The sequence below is a fragment of the Anoplopoma fimbria genome, chromosome 11 (assembly GCF_027596085.1).
Source record: "Anoplopoma fimbria isolate UVic2021 breed Golden Eagle Sablefish chromosome 11, Afim_UVic_2022, whole genome shotgun sequence".
NCBI lineage: Eukaryota > Metazoa > Chordata > Actinopteri > Perciformes > Anoplopomatidae > Anoplopoma > Anoplopoma fimbria.
The window spans coordinates 23570040-23586247 of NC_072459.1; the positions used below are offsets into that span (position 1 = coordinate 23570040).

Below are 16208 nucleotides of genomic sequence, written 5' to 3' on the forward strand. Positions count from 1 at the left end.
TATGAACAGGTATGTAAGTATTCATGTTGAGATATATATATATATATAAATAGATAGATATATATATAAATAGATAGATATAATGTACGTCAGTGAGGATTGCAGCCTGTTAAGATTTCTCAATAAACACATGATGGCAGCAACCACAATTGAAGCAAATTCTTCCTCAGCTGCTAGAAGTCTTTGTATCTACTGTAACACAAATAACTGACAATCACATTAGCTTTTTATTTACTTCATTGAGCAAATAAAACCACAAATACATTCACTTCACAACTTTATCTTTATTAATTTACTGGTTATTTAGTTCATGTCAAGACATTTTCAATCTCTCAAACAATACAGCTGCAGGTGTTTTGGAACATCTACTTTAAAAAAAGTTTAATGCTGAAACAGAAGTGTGAGGGGAATCATCACTATGTTCATTTTCCATATTTATTTGCTGTATTTAGCAAGTGAACCATGTCATAAAATTATCTTCAAACACATCAGAGGAAGCCTGATCAAACAGAGCACACCTGAGTACAAAATGTCACAACAGGCATGCCTTCATGAACAACATCATTTGATTTGTCACTATACAGGAGTGCCTTTTAAAACTCGTGAACAACAAAGCATTATCTTACATCACAGAATGAGCAAACTGCTTCACACATGGCTGTTTAAAATGTGCTGACGGAGGACGAATGATGATGAAATGAATCAGTACTTTTTAAGATGATTTACAAATAAACATTGATCCTGGTGAATTCTGAAGGTAACAACACTCTGCACATAATCAGATCGTTATGCACACTGGGATTTATTTGAAAGATCATATAATAATGGCGGGTTTCTCAAACACAACTTATGGATAACCATTACTTCTCAACATGTAGTATTTCCATTAGGCATCTTTGGCAGTAAATCTGATACAGCAGTGAGGAGTGTTTAACCATCGAAGTGATTGTTTTTTAAGAGGGCATGAAAACATGATGGTTCTCAAAATGTTGACTTTATGAACACATTACCCCCTTCATGGACTCATTAATGTCTAAAACGTATTTAAAGGTGGGCTGCTCCCGTTTCTAATCACCTCATTCCCTGAAAATGATTTGAACAAAACTAAAACAAAAGGATTAAGAAATATACACAAAGCCACCGAGAGTCGCCTTCCTAGAAATGACAAGTCCTTTTTAACCGTCAAAGCCCAGCAGCAACCGACAGCTATAATCCATTATCGGTGCTTTAATTTCACCCATAATCCGAAACTGGTTTGTAAAACCATTAGGTTAATGAAAATCACAGAGGGGACACAATTTCATGACTTTTTGTTACCAGTTGTCGTTAACAGCTCTCATGTAGACAGGCAGATTACAGCACGTTACTTGCTCTCTCTCTCTCTCTCTTTATTTTTATATATATTGTATGTATATCTTTATAATTACTTTATCATTTATGTACACACCCCTATACAAAGTGCAGCTATATATCACATCATTTACACACAGGTCCAAATTATTTTTTTTTGTACATAGGGATTTACCTCAGTAACTCTAAATATCAATCTAATACAATGTCTTGCTAGACTGAAGAATGAAGGAGTGACGGATTTACAGACTAGATGATGAATAGAGCTAAACAGCGTAATCCCACACAAAACATAGCAACAATGACCTCAACATCCCTAAGCCCACAAAAATATATAACCAGACTCTTTTAGTGGCGCACACTAAGTATCGATAATGACAAGACTTAAAACACGAATGATCTACAGTCTGAAAACTTGTGTATCAACAGAGATGAACGCTGAAGAGTAAAGTGTTTGAAGAGAATAAAGGAAGCGTTACGAAGCACATCCAACACTACTTTCCTAACTCTACAAAGTGCTAGTGTACAGGCATCTGGACACTAGATTGTGCGTTAGTTTGTGTAAGAAGACAGCAGGCCTCCTCATGCAATGGAGGACCGAACCTCAACCTGACAAAAAACATTCAATGCCAAGACAAACACATCATGTAATCTCCCATTGCAGCTACGCGAGGCAATTTCACACGCTGGCAACTCCCGATGATAGTGAGGACTGAAAAACTTGAACACAGAGAAACCACAGCAACATAACATCTGTGAAGCTTTGTGCCAGAGGATTTAATTGCGACGATGAGACTAAAGACCTACTATCAAAGAGAAAAGCTTTTTCTGGACATCGCATCTGATTTTTTGTGTCACTGTTATACTGCAATTTCCTGTGGGCACAGAAGATTTCGTATGTCTATATGCTACACCAGAATGTACATAAAAAAATGTTGCTTCGATTTCTCGCAACACAAATTTGATTACAGCCTATTTCTCCAAACATTTCAGGTTGTTTTTTGGACTACATGAACCAGCTTGGTGAGATCAACAAGAGACAGGTTGAGCAAAGAGGGAAACACAGATGTGAACACAGACCGATGTTAACCCAATAAAAACAACCATGCATAACACACAGGACAAAACACAGATGGAAAGCAAATAAATAGCAAGGCTAGCGCGAACACAATAGCAGTATGTGTTGTGTTGGGTGTCTTAGTCTCAAGTTTTCACACAATGGGGTCTTATATCAGGCAAAAAGACAGAGAACCACCAAGCAACCAATAGAAGAGCAGCGGCCAGTGAGCACAGATTCACATGTTGGCCGAAATTTAGCAGTCTGGGTAAGCACAAAAAGAAAAGTGCACCAACAGCAGCATGAAAAAACACAAGGTTTCAGTGATTCAGACTGGGCTCCAATGAAAGTACAGGGGCTGATGGGATTTCAAGGATACTGCTTACAGTAAATAAGTGTGCCTGGTGGATTGTTTACAGTGTGGCTCCAAACTACAATTAGCAAGGAAACGCTTGTTTTATGTCAATAGTTGCAATTCTAGCAGCTTATAACAGGAGGAAAATGAAGGATGACTAGTGGAGTGAATGATAGAGAGCATGTTGGAAAGATGTTCTGGAGAAAATGAAGGAAAAGAACATACATGTGAGTTGAACAACATATTGAGCTTATTTGGCCGTTTGGATGGAAACTATTGAGACAAACGTGATATCTAACTTTATAAATGTATTAATTTAGGTTCTGAATCATGTATACAAATCAGGTTTGGCTGTATTTTCACAAAATTTGGAGAATAAACGCCATGTTTCATAGAGAAAGATGAGCGTCTGTATGAAATATTCAGCTGAACGCTGCAGGGTATCACTCAATGAACGACTAAGTTAAAGTGAGAAGTGCTGCCAGTAAAACGATGCTGCCTATTAGAAACACACACTGCTAAGCTTCGGTTATGTGAAGTGTGAGTGTGTTTGTGTAATTCTGCCTGTCATCGGGGGGAGCTTTCACAGTAATCCTGTCTGTGCATGTACGTGCTCATGTATGTGTGTGTGCGCTTTTCATCTGTACAGCGACCTTGTGTGTGTGTTTTTTTCTTTAAATGAGCATGACTACAGCTGTCCCCTAAACCAACGTTAACACCAACAAGTCTGGTTACCATCTACAGTTCACATTGTCTCTTCCTCTTTGCGAAGCCCCTCTCTAGGCCCACATCTCTCCCCTTCTTATCCCACGCCAAGGCCCCTCGGTGGCCCCTATAGGCCCCACCTCCCTCATCTCCAATAATTACTGGAGCTCCTTCATCCTGTTGAGAGCGGAGCCGGCCTTGAACCACTCGATCTGCGTCTCATTGAAGGTGTGGTTTAGAGGCAAGGACTCCTGGCTGCCATCGCTGTGCTTGATCACTGCCGTCAGGGGCTGGAGGTGGGAGACAGGAGGCAAAAACAAGATCATGTGTCAATCATTTATCCAGTCTATCTTCAACCTAATGTTAAGAAAACATTAGGTTGAAGAATATTGCAGAATATTCCTCACCTTGCCAGGAGAAAGGGTTTTCAGCCCATTGATTGAAATCTTGTCATCAGGGCGAATTTTGTCGTAGTCGCTGGGGTCAGCAAAAGTCAGAGGCAGCAGGCCCTGCTTCTTCAGATTAGTCTCTGAGGAGGAAAAACAGATGGAAAAATGAGACGTAACGGCAAGACATTGACTCTGCCTGTACTGCCATCAGGTAACCAGAGAAGGCCTCCCTGTCTGTCGGGAGTATATCTGTTACACAGAAATACAAGGTCATAGAGAATAAAGCTTTTGAGCATGTCTCTGGTTGTTATTGATTAGCTAAAGTTCTCATGATGAATTAGCTGTTCCATTTACACAGAATTCATGTGATTGGAAATCTTATTCGTCAAGACCAAATAATAACTATCAACTACACGCAACAGCATTTATTTAGTGCGTTTCTGGTTCTGAGGAACTATTTACACACAAATGAAAGCAACACTGCTAAGATCAGACCGGCTTTCATCTCCCCACTTACGTACATGTAGCCTCCAGTAATAAACTGGCCCTAATGGACTTAAGTATAACTTAGAGACTCTCTTAGACACTTCTTATTCTGGCCGACTGTAAACATGCCAGACTAAATAATCAGCAGCTTGCCCTGGAACCCAACCACACAGGTTAAGATACTGCTGCCCTGTTGCCTCTACGTGTGTGTGGGTGTAAAGATAACTAGAATTCCCACCTCGCGGTTGTGTGACTCCACCCACCAGACAAGTTGCAGTTTGCATCCACGTCTTCCCAAAACATTTAATTATTTTAGACATCTGTGTGAAATAGTCAAAATTAGCCTAATGAATTCTTCAGTTATGGCCAAAAATGTGTTTTGTGACCTTTGACCACCAGTTTCTAATAAGTTCATCCTTGAGTCCAAGAGGATGTTGGTGCCAGATCTACTGAAATTCCATCCAGAGATATTGCATTCATGAGAATGGAACGGCAGAAATCCCCGAAAACATCTGGCCGAAGAGGCATAATACAATTGCACATGACTTCAGTGATGAAGATGATGTTTCCATGTTTTTTCTCCTTGTGCTCTGAAACTTACCATGGATTCTGGCAAAGCTCTTGACGATAATGGCGCGTCCACCAAGGTGTCGTGGCTCCAGGGCAGCGTGCTCCCTACTGGACCCTTCGCCATAGTTCTCATCTCCAACCACCACCCAGTTCACGCCATTGGCCTGGATTATACAGTTAAACAAACACAAAGAAAACATTTAAGTGCTGTCAGGACAGCGAAGACAAGTAAAGTCCCAAGGAAAAAAACAGAAAAATATTCAGCACAAATGAGAATATAGCCTGGATTTTTTGTTTGTTTAGCAGCACTAGAATATAGCATGCTACACAATCTACACTCATTTGCCATTTTATTAGGTACACTTAGCTGAAACTAACGCAGACTAATAACAGGACAACAGGACTCGTCCCATCAAACTCACCTTGTAGTGGCGGGCCACATCAGGCACACCTCCGAAATCTCCTGTCAGCAGGTTCTTGACCTTGTTGACGCCATCATTGTCAATGTTGACTGCACCAATCAGCATGTTGTTGGAGATGTTGTCCAGGTGACCGCGGAATTTCAGCCAGGGCCCGGCAGCACTGATGTGGTCAGTGGTGCACTTTCCCTTCACCTACAGCGGCGGAGGAAAGAGAGGAGGATACAGACGACAGGAAGTTAAGTTACTGACAATAAACAATAAACAACGGCCAGTTAGAGGTCACTGAGGGGCAGATTGGGGCAGTTTTTTAGACATATGTGGTACCAAACTAAATAGCAGGAAGGAAACATTAATCAAAATAAAATTCTGTATATATATATCTGTGTATGCCATCTCTTTTTTTGGGCTACTCAAAAATCAAGCATCATTGAAAGCTGTGCCAGTGTCTGAGACTGTTCACGATAAGGTTAAGTCTCTGAACTACTTTAACTTGTTGACGGGTCCTGAAGGGCATCAACACCGATTCTGGGCTAACTTAAAAGTTTTAGTCTTAGATCAAAGACATTTTTGACAAAAGTCTTGTAATCTGCACTAATCCACCACAACTTTCCTTCCATTTCACTGCTCACCTTGATGAGGATCCTCATGTCCTCCAGGTCTTTTCCGTGCCACCTGTCGAAGGGCTCCAGAAGCTGCAGACGGTTGCTGGAGGGGCTCACGTTCACCTGAACAACATCAAATCAGGGTAAGATATTAATGTTCTTCCAAGAATATTTTAGTATAGTGGGGCGGACAACTCACAGATCAAAATGATTTTTAGTTATACACCAGAATTCTTTTTTCTGTCTAGACAACTGTCACATTACACCTTTTCTATCAACATAAGCCTTGATCATGCTGTTTCTTTTGCTGGTTCAAACTCTTATTGGGTTATGACAGAGGAGGCTCACCTCACTAAAGAGATTAGATTGTTGGGATCAAATACCGCATCTAAGAAATAAATCAAAATTACCATTACTGAGCTGCCCTCGGCCGGGGGGTACTGGTAGGTGTCCTGGCCCGGGTCAAAGTCTCTTGAGGGGAGCTCGTCACCGCTGGGGGCTTCCAGCTTGAACTTCTCTCCATTTGATGCGGTCAGGTAGTCGGTTTCTGGGTTGAAGTCGAGGGTCCCAGCGATTGCCATGGCAGTGACAATCTACATTGAATTACATAAAAGGCATTTAGGGTGTGCAAATGTCACAGCCATCAAGGGAAACAAAAAATAAGAATTTCATGGTCAAGTCCTCCAAACTATGCTGTATACATGAACTACTCTACGTCTACTGATGCCCATGTCATTATGAATTGCTGAGCTTGTTTGGTGTTCAGCATTTAGCACTTTTTACCTCAGGAGAGGTGACAAAAGCATGAGTAGCTGGGTTAGCGTCATTCCTAGCAGTGAAGTTCCTGTTGTAGGACGTGACAATCGTATTCTTCTCTCCTTTTTTCACATCCTTCCTGAAGAAAGTAACAACACAGAGCATGTTAGTCTGATGCAATGTGTCGAACCTACATCACTTAGAAGAATTTTCCGTTTGATTCTTCAGACTTTACTTTTGTGCAGTGAGCCGCCTGTTTCATATCAGTTTACCAGAATAAAAGTCTACTGGCCTACTACTGGCTGCAGTGTGCATTACATGCAACAATATGAAAGTGTTGGAATGAACAACTTCTTGATGGTTTCCCTATTCTTACAGCCTTACTAGAGAAAAAGCCATGAAAGGGTTCATTCTCTTGGATTACCTGTATATATATATATATATATATATATATATATATATATATATATATATGTGTGTCATTCTGACCTTCAAGGATTTATCCTTAAAGAAAGTTAATCAAACATACAAAATTGGAAGAGTTCTGTTGAGCATGAAACTCTCTCTTTAGATTGATATGTTTGTGTAAAGTTTTTTTCTTTTTTTTTAAAAAATGGCACACAGGTAGTATGAGAGGAAAGGTCACCAGAAACACTAGTATTCATGTAAATATTCACAGTACATTTAATGGGGATCCAGTCGTGAGTCCGTGTTGGTTAAAGAGGAAATACTTATCTAAAAGTTAATCAGAAATAAACATCTAGAGATACTTCTGCAAGATGTTGTGGCAATCTGGCCAGTGGTTGTTTAAACATTTCGGACCAAAGCATTGGCAGAACAGACTGATCAACTGCCATGATTGTGCATACCTGTCCCACTGTCCAATGCAGGGTCCACACGCATTGGCGAGGACAAGTCCACCAACATCACTCAGGATCTTGGCCTAAAAGAGGGAAAACATGAATTTGACAACATCCTCTCCTACATCTTCAAACACACACAATTGTATAAATGTCTTATGTGTTTAAAAAAAGGACAAGAAACAAGTTGCCAAAATGATATGGGTCACTCGCTAAATGTCGGGTAGATTCTGACTCACATATCCATCTCTCTCGATAGTGGCGCGGATCTGCTCAGAGCCAGGGGTGACTGTGAACTGGGCTTTGCACTTCAGACCTTTATCCAGAGCCTGCTTGGCCAGAGAGGCCGCCCTGCCCATGTCCTCGTAGCTCGAGTTGGTGCAGCTGCCGATCAGACCTGCAGGAGACGAGTTCAATGTTTGTAAGTGGAGAACTGAGAACAAGAAAACTAAAGGGAACATGTATACAGTTACAGTGGTAGATTGGAAGTAGTCATGTAAATGTGTTTATTATATGAGAGAACACACAAAAGACAAGCAAGTCTGTAATTACACATCTTAATTATCATAATCATATTCTAGTCATTCTGTCAATGATTGGAATTATATTGCATTCAGTAGGTAGCTAATCTGGAAGACCGCATGACAGGGCTGTAATGTGATCTGATCATATCTGGTCAACAACACAACTCATAGGAACAAAAAAAGAAATATCAAATTTCTCGAGACAAAGCATTAAAACATGGACAAATGTAAGATAATACAGCTGTGTCACAAATACTGACCAACTTTAACCTCCAGGGGCCAGCCACTCTTCTTAGCTGTAGCTCCGACCTCAGACACGAGGTGAGCCAGGTCAGGGGTGAACGGTCCGTTGATGTGGGGCTTCAACTGTGAGGGGAGGAGGGAAACAATCCTTAATGATGCAAAGTCATAATGCGTGACATGTTTGCGTGTGCTAGAAATATAGATTTTGACACTTTTAAAAGAGGAACACTAATTAACAAAATTAAGCTTCCTAATGCACCATCGTTACCACATGATACCGAAAACAAGACAAAGCAACGGTATTTGACTAAATGAGAAGTTGGTGTTGTATTTATTTATTTTTTAGTGGACAGCATTTGGAATCTACTCAGGAAAGCTTTTGCTAAACATACCACAGTAAACATAAATGTGGTTGGTCAGTGATTCTTATTGGTTTGTGGTTTTATTCCCAGTGTCAGTATAAAGGCAATTAATTAAGCTAATCAATGTTTTAATTAACAGGTTCCTATAATAAAATGCTTGTTTTAACGTACCATACATATTCTAGCATCAAGGTGCTCCAAAACATAATCAAATGATCTAATAAATAATACTGTAACTCCTGACCTCCTGTGTTCACACACAGACTGATGTCACAATGACAATATAGTGAGCCTCACATGTATTATGGTGGTAGGATTTAAATACATTCTACATCCTGATTATAGAAAGGTTTTATAGAAAGTGTATTCACACTGGAAAAGTGACTAAATGAATGATACTCAAACGTGCCTCATACTAAATACAGTGTGCTGTTAATTCTTCTCCAACAATTCAATGCACAAAGTAAGTGGAGAAGCTACTCACAGCTGGAAAATAATTAAATTATTTGTGGGAGGTGCTGAAAGGCTGCTCCAGAAAATCTTGATCTCAAATCTTGGCATTGGACATCCTTAAATCTGTTTTGACCGTTGCAAAATTGTAAAGTATACCGATTTCTTTGTATACTACTGAAGCAGCACTATTATGTCTAATAGTTCGACAGTAAATAATTACTATGTAGGATGGATTTTGACATGCTGGCAGTAATGTCTTACATTACACGACTAATGTTTTGACTCACCTCGCTCAGGTTAAGCTCTACGAGCTGGTCGTATTCACAGCCATTATCTGGGACCAAGTCATCTTTGAACTGATCAGCCACAGCAGAAATCTCTGAGAGGGGATGAAGAAGCAGAAACATTTAGAGGTAAGACACCGTGAATAAAGACTAAACAGACAGAGACAAACAGTAGGAGACTGACCTCCACGGCCAGTTTTCTCCATGTACGTCTTCATGCGGTGGTTGTAGGGGAAAATGGACGTGGTGGCTCCAATCTCAGCACCCATGTTACAGATGGTGGCCATTCCTGAAAAGAGTGTCACACACAAGATATGGATGTTAGGTTAGGTTAAGTCGTCAGATGTAGATACAGAGAATGTCTTCCACCAGCGTATTAGGTCTCGAAGTGTATCTCATCCTTACCAGTGCAGGAAATGGAGTCAACTCCAGGCCCATGATACTCCACAATGGCTCCAGTTCCTCCCTTCACAGTCAGGATGCCAGCCACCTTCAGGATGACATCCTTTGGAGAAGTCCAGCCAGACAAGGATCCTGTCAGCTTCACTCCAATCACCTAAAGGAAAAATAAAAATGATCATACAGGCTTAAACAAAACAAACAGATAGAGAAATTCATGGAGACATTAAGTGTTGAGCACAGGGTTGAAACTGCTGATGAAATTAAAAATCCTTGACAAGATTTCAGTTCTTAAGAACTCACTTTAGGACACTTGAGCTCCCAGGGGATTCCAGCCATGACATCCACGGCATCAGCTCCACCCACTCCAATACAGATGGACCCCAGGCCACCGCCATTGGGAGTGTGGGAGTCTGTACCAATCAGCATCACTCCAGGATAGGCATAGTTCTCCAGGATGATCTGTCCAAATAAAGGGACGTTCGCAGTCAGCCACACATTTTCCCCTTAGGACTAAATAGCTGATAGACTGCTATTTGAATTTGACTCTTTTTCTGGGAATGTCCTTTTCTGGGAGGACACTTTAATCATCCAAGAGAAATAACATGATGCAAAACACATTTTCTAGTATTAGAAAAGCCATTTATAGCGTCATTATACAATCAGTGTACTGTACCTGATGGATGATCCCTGATCCAGGTTTCCAGAAGCCTACTCCATATTTGGCAGCAGCAGTGGCAAGAAAGTTGTACACTTCCTCGTTTACTTCCTGTATTAACGGTAATGTGGAAGAGTTATTTTCATATATGGTACTTAAGTATCCTTGATGGAACTATAACGTAATAAATTTAGCTGCAGCTCTTAATCCTGAACCCTGTAATACAACAGACAATTTGATCAAACCGTCAAAAAAGAACATACTAGGTCTAATGCCATGTATTGGTTAAAAATATAATAATTAAAATGAATTGTAACCAAGCACAGCACTCAGCCACTTTTCCATCACATGAACAGATCGTTTGCCAGTAAAATTACAACCCTCTGCATGCACAGTGCATTCCCCCGTCACATGTGCAGCCCACACTACTGCATTGGCTGAATCAAATGACAACATGCTTTCATGATGTAAGTTTGGATTTTATTACCGGAGTGAAGATATTTTATTTCTTTATGATATTTCGGTTAACCAGCAGAAAGTAGCCTCAAGCAAACTACAGTTTATAATTCTCTCTGCTTGTTTTTGCTAGCTAGCTGTTACCATGTTCGATGTAGATTGATTGAGCATGCTAATTGAGGAGTTTCTTCCATATATTGTAAATCATTACTTTTTTTTTTTGTTTGTTTCTTCCCATAAATTCCTGTTAATTCCCATGAAAAATGTACACCTTGATTTTTACCAGAATTTTTGAAATTATTATTTTTGGCAATTTGCAACCGATGACTGTACCATAAAAATATATGTACAATATACTGTGTATAATACTCCATCCATCTGTCCTTACCTTGGCCCTTTGCAGATCCTCAGGCCCTCCGATCTGAGCCTCAATCAGATGATCACAGTGGATGGTTGAGGGAACCGCCACCCTGGGCAGACCACTGCTGATGAACTGAAGCATTGCCATTTGAGCGGTAGCATCCTGCATAGCCACGCGGTCTGGATGCAGGCGCAGATAGGTGCGCCCACGGTCAATCTCCTGCCCCACTGGATCATCCAGGTGACCGTACACAATCTTCTCCGACAGAGTGAGAGGCCTGCCGAGCCTGGTAGCGTGGATTAATGGAAAGATGCAGTCAAATTTGTGTTGTGCTGGACATGAATTGTAGATACTATAAGTCTGGCTAAAAAAGTCATAATTGTAATATCTATATACATTTATTTTAAGTGTTCTTGCCGTGTCCTTCTATCTTGTCTGTTGCCAAGAATCATGAAAAAGGCCTCAACAACAAAATAAACTTATAAGGATAGCAAACACTTGGTTTACTGTTCATATAATAGTGTTCATATAATAGTCATATAACAGCCAACCAAAAGGCTTTTCCTATTCCTGGATTACAGCTTGTGGTAAACTCAGTGAGAGAGAAACAACAGGACATTTAAACTTAGCTCCATGGGCCCTCACAAGTCAACACTGTGGTTAACAATAAGATTAACCGTGCAGCTGTAATAAACACCAGCCATTCTTCATGAGCCAAGCTGTAATCAACAATGACTCTGTATGTTCATGTGTATTTCTAGAAAGAGAAACTGCTGACCTCCTGCGCACAATGTCGATGTTCTTGTGCATCGTCTCATAGTTAATGCTGGAGCTGGGCTCAAAGCGGCTCATGGCCACCTTGGCCTTGGCGCTGAAGGCTGCAGAGACATGAAAACGCCTTGCCCCGGTTCCGAGGGCGAGCTAGACCGGAGGAAACAGAAGACAGTTTTAAGAAACGAAGCCATAAACAATGTTTTACTTTTCAGTTAAGGACTAACACATCAAGTTTTGAGTTATATATAACTATGAAATGGAAATAGAGGCAATTAAATGATGCAAGAATGGGACCAAATGTAAGTATAGTTAGAATTTAAGAGCAATCTCCAAAGCTGCCCCCTCTTTCTGGAACTCACTCCCAAAACACATCTGAGACTGCACCAACCTGTCCATGTTCAAATCTCAAATCAAAAGTCTGAGTTTCATTTCTGTTTATCTTATCCCACTGTACTCCCTCTACACCAGCTGACAACAACGCCCAACTTGACTTTGTTAAAATCCTAGAACCAATTTCTAACATTTGCAACCTAACAGCTCCTTATACTCAATTTTAACAACTTTCTTTTGGTTTGTTGGTGCTGTATGTCAGGATTTCTTTCATGCTGGTAATTAAAACCGGTTGACAAAATACTTGCCAAATCTTCCTGCTACAGCAATGTCAGGCTGTATGAAGCCCTTCAGGGTCTTTCTTTCAAAAGCTTAAATGAACTTTAAGTGTGCAATATTAAGCTTTATTCGACTGACAGTACACTGCTTCAAGTTTTTGAATAATTTTTATTAGTTGGTCTTTTGCCAAACCCAGAAAATTAAGCTATAATACTCTATATTATTAGTATTAAACCTGTCATGCCAATGGGTGATCGTGGGCGATACATTGCAATGCTCACTTACTATCTGACCCTCACTGCTGATATTCAATTGAAAGTCACTGTGCTCAGAAACAACTGGGTGAAAGTTTATAGAGATCATATTTCAAGAGGTAGACTCGCCTGCTATGCTGTTACTGTCAGTCTGATACACTACAATGTTTACTATGTATGAGCACTAGAAGTAACAGGCAAGGAAAGAGGCCCTTTCTCATTGCTCCAGAAAATGTTGACTTTTGGTCGTCAGCATTGATCAGTGATTAACAAAAAAAACTAAATCTAGTCAGTTTGGTCTTTTACAGGTATTTCATTTTGGGATGTCCTTTGCAATTAAAAGAGTAGTGTTTTCTTAGAATAAGCCTAAATGAGCAGAATCTCCACCCAGTCAAACAAACTGTAACCAAATGTGTTGAAAACAGAAGAGTTGAAAGACGACTCTTTGACAGTGCAATATGGCAACACATAACAAACTGACACAATACAGTCCAACAGGTCCAGTTTTTGGACCACTTATTTTGACAGTAACCGGTAACAGATGCAAGTGGTTCATAAGGAACTGGTTTGAATGCATAGTTTTTATGTAATGTCAAATCATTGCAATAATGAGCTATCTACCGCAATCCAAATACTAACTAAGAATGTGATTAAAAGGTGGGACTGAAGACTGTGACTATGGCCTTTTATCCATTGTGAATCGATTCTTCTCAAACGGAAAGAAAGACAATGGCATCATCTCATAATCTCATATTCTTGGGGTTAAAATATGGAACAATTCTAATATAAATGTAAGAATGTGTAACTCTTTTTTGGTTTTCAAAAGGACTGTTTATAAAACTATTTTTTAAGGGGTTACAAGTCTGAATGAAATATATTTTTTCTTTTCTTTTTTTATATATTTTGTTTTCTTGAGGGTGGCTTGATTATAGGAAAGTAGGATAGGAATATATAAGCTTATTGCTCCTGCCTATGCCTTTTCAGTTATATTGTATACTATAATATGTATACATTGTATTGTGTGTGATGACTGAATAAAACACTAACTAATTAACTAACTAACTAATAAAGTTGGCTAAAGGAGGCAATGGCAAATCACAAACTCAGACAACCCAAGCATGCTACTATGGAAACCGTTTTTGTCTTATTTTCACAACAGATCTCTAGTACTGTGAGTAACATACCAGGTATATTCTCAAGAAGTACTACCCTGAGCCTTCTGCTTAGCACTTATTGTATTCCTATTAGTTTGTTGCACTTATTGTATTCCTATTAGTTTGTTGCACTTATTGTATTCCTATTAGTTTGTTGCACTTATTGTATTATTCTTATTAGTTTGTTGCACTTATTGTATTCTTATTATTTGTTGCAGTTTGTTTGTTGCACTTATTGTATTCCTATTAGTTTGTTGCACTTATTGTATTCCTATTAGTTTGTTGCACTTATTGTATTCATATTAGTTTGTTGCACTTATTGTATTCTTTTGTTGCATTTCCTATTAGTTTGTTATTGTATTCCTATTAGTTTGTTGCACTTATTGTATTCTTATTGTATTCTTATTAGTTTGTTGCACTTATTGTATTCTATTAGTTTGTTGCACTTATTGTATTCACTTATTGTATTCTATTAGTTTGTTTCACTTATTGTATTCTATTAGTTTGCTCTTTTATGCTTTAAGATGCTTGTTTAAGAAAGGAGATGCACTGATGACTTCTGGTGACTAGTAGTTCTCTTGAATACATATGTTGAATACACTTATTGTAAGTCGCTTTGGATAAAAGCGTCTGCTAAATGACTGTAATGTAATGTAATGTAATGTAATGTATATTCTCATGTTCACGGTGCGTTTTTCCTCCCTTATTATTCAATAGGATATGTATTAATGAAACAATAGATGGCATATGCGCTACAGAAGGCCCTGTGCCATATCATAAGCATCTACTATCTGATTAAAACACTAACGTCCCCCAACACAAGCCAGAAACACGCCGCTGTGCAGTCCTGTCAGTGAAGTGCGCATTAAGGAACCTCCGTAACCTTGCGATCACCTTGCGAACACCACGTCACCGGGGCCGTTAGTAGACACTATAAAATGGACGCTGAATGAACTTGACACTGCTATTAACAATTACCCGTCACAGTAGTGGTCGCTGTAACGTCAGACGGCATAGTTTAAACCGTTACAACGCGTCGCTACATGAGGACGCCGAGGACGCGGTGACCTGACCGTTCTCCTCTGCTTTACCTGTCCTCCGTCACATTTAAGCACCGCCGGCTTCACTACGCGACACAACGCATTCTGTGGTCACACATGAACTCTACAGCAAGGCATTTACAAACTCTGAGAGGGTATAATAACGTTTTCTTACCCGCAGTCTAGTGACAGTTAAGCAGTAAGACGCCATTTTGTTCGCTGACAAAGATGAGAGTGTCGCCCTCATGTGACGTCACCGGCTTAAGGAGACCGTTATGTTGTCATTGGGTCAAATAATATATACATTAAGAAATATGAATATTATAAAGCCAATGTTTCTCATATTGAAATAGAATATTGTTAATATCATTATTAATATATTAAAACATGTTTTACCTTGAGGTAATATTATTATTATATTCCTTTATTGATCCCCATGGGGGGAATACAAGTGTTGTACAATAAATACACATACTATACAACTACACAGACAATAAATACACATACTATACAACTACACAGACAATAAATACACATACTATACAACTACACAGACAATAAATACACATACTATACAACTACACAGACAATAAATACACATACTATACAACTACACAGACAATAAATACACATACTATACAACTACACAGACAATAAATACACATACTATACAACTACACAGACAATAAATACACATACTATACAACAAAATAAAGATAGAACATGTATAATATGTTATTAATGTCTGTTGTGTCAGTCATGTGTCTAATGCTTGTCTCTGATGTTGATGTCTTTATGTTTGAATGTTACTGTATTGAGCTTACCCACCATGCTATACTAAAAGGAAACGATTTGTTATTTTTTATTATTCTTATGATGATAATAATTGTTATTATTATGAGTATTATTACTCTTAGTAGTAGTAGTAGTAGTAGTAGTAATATTAATAGTAATAATGTGTTGATATTATTCCATAAACATATTGATGAGACATTAACACCATAGACTAGGCAGACAAAAAGGCAACTAGGCAAAACTAGGTTTTTGAATGATGTGTTACTTTATACCCCTACTCAAATTAATTT

At 39.1% G+C, this 16208-nt stretch overlaps 1 protein-coding gene across 1 annotated transcript; it reads right to left on the bottom strand.

Moving 5' to 3' along the window:
* Positions 1-93: 93 nt before the first annotated feature.
* Positions 94-15370, bottom strand: LOC129098762 (aconitate hydratase, mitochondrial-like). Its single transcript, XM_054607863.1, has 18 exons — positions 15299-15370; positions 12071-12213; positions 11320-11578; positions 10494-10586; positions 10121-10279; positions 9824-9974; positions 9603-9707; positions 9422-9513; positions 8337-8442; positions 7792-7949; positions 7562-7635; positions 6720-6831; positions 6347-6529; positions 5964-6059; positions 5335-5526; positions 4944-5076; positions 3875-3996; positions 94-3757 (listed from the first exon to the last, which is right to left on the bottom strand). The coding sequence occupies exons 1-18, from the start codon at positions 15368-15370 to the stop codon at positions 3626-3628; spliced, it is 2382 nt and encodes a 793-aa protein (XP_054463838.1). The 3' UTR covers positions 94-3625.
* Between the last annotated feature and the right edge of the window lie 838 nt (positions 15371-16208).

Coding starts and splice junctions, on each gene's coding strand:
- LOC129098762 (XM_054607863.1), bottom strand. CDS start 15,370: ATGAGGGCGACACTCTCATCTTTGTCAGCGAACAAAATGGCGTCTTAC. Junction 11,579..12,070: donor ATCGACATTGTGCGCAGGAG/GTCAGCAGTTTC, acceptor CCACGCTACCAG/GCTCGGCAGGCCTCTCACTC. Junction 9,708..9,823: donor TGACTCCATTTCCTGCACTG/GTAAGGATGAGA, acceptor CACTCTTTTCAG/GAATGGCCACCATCTGTAAC.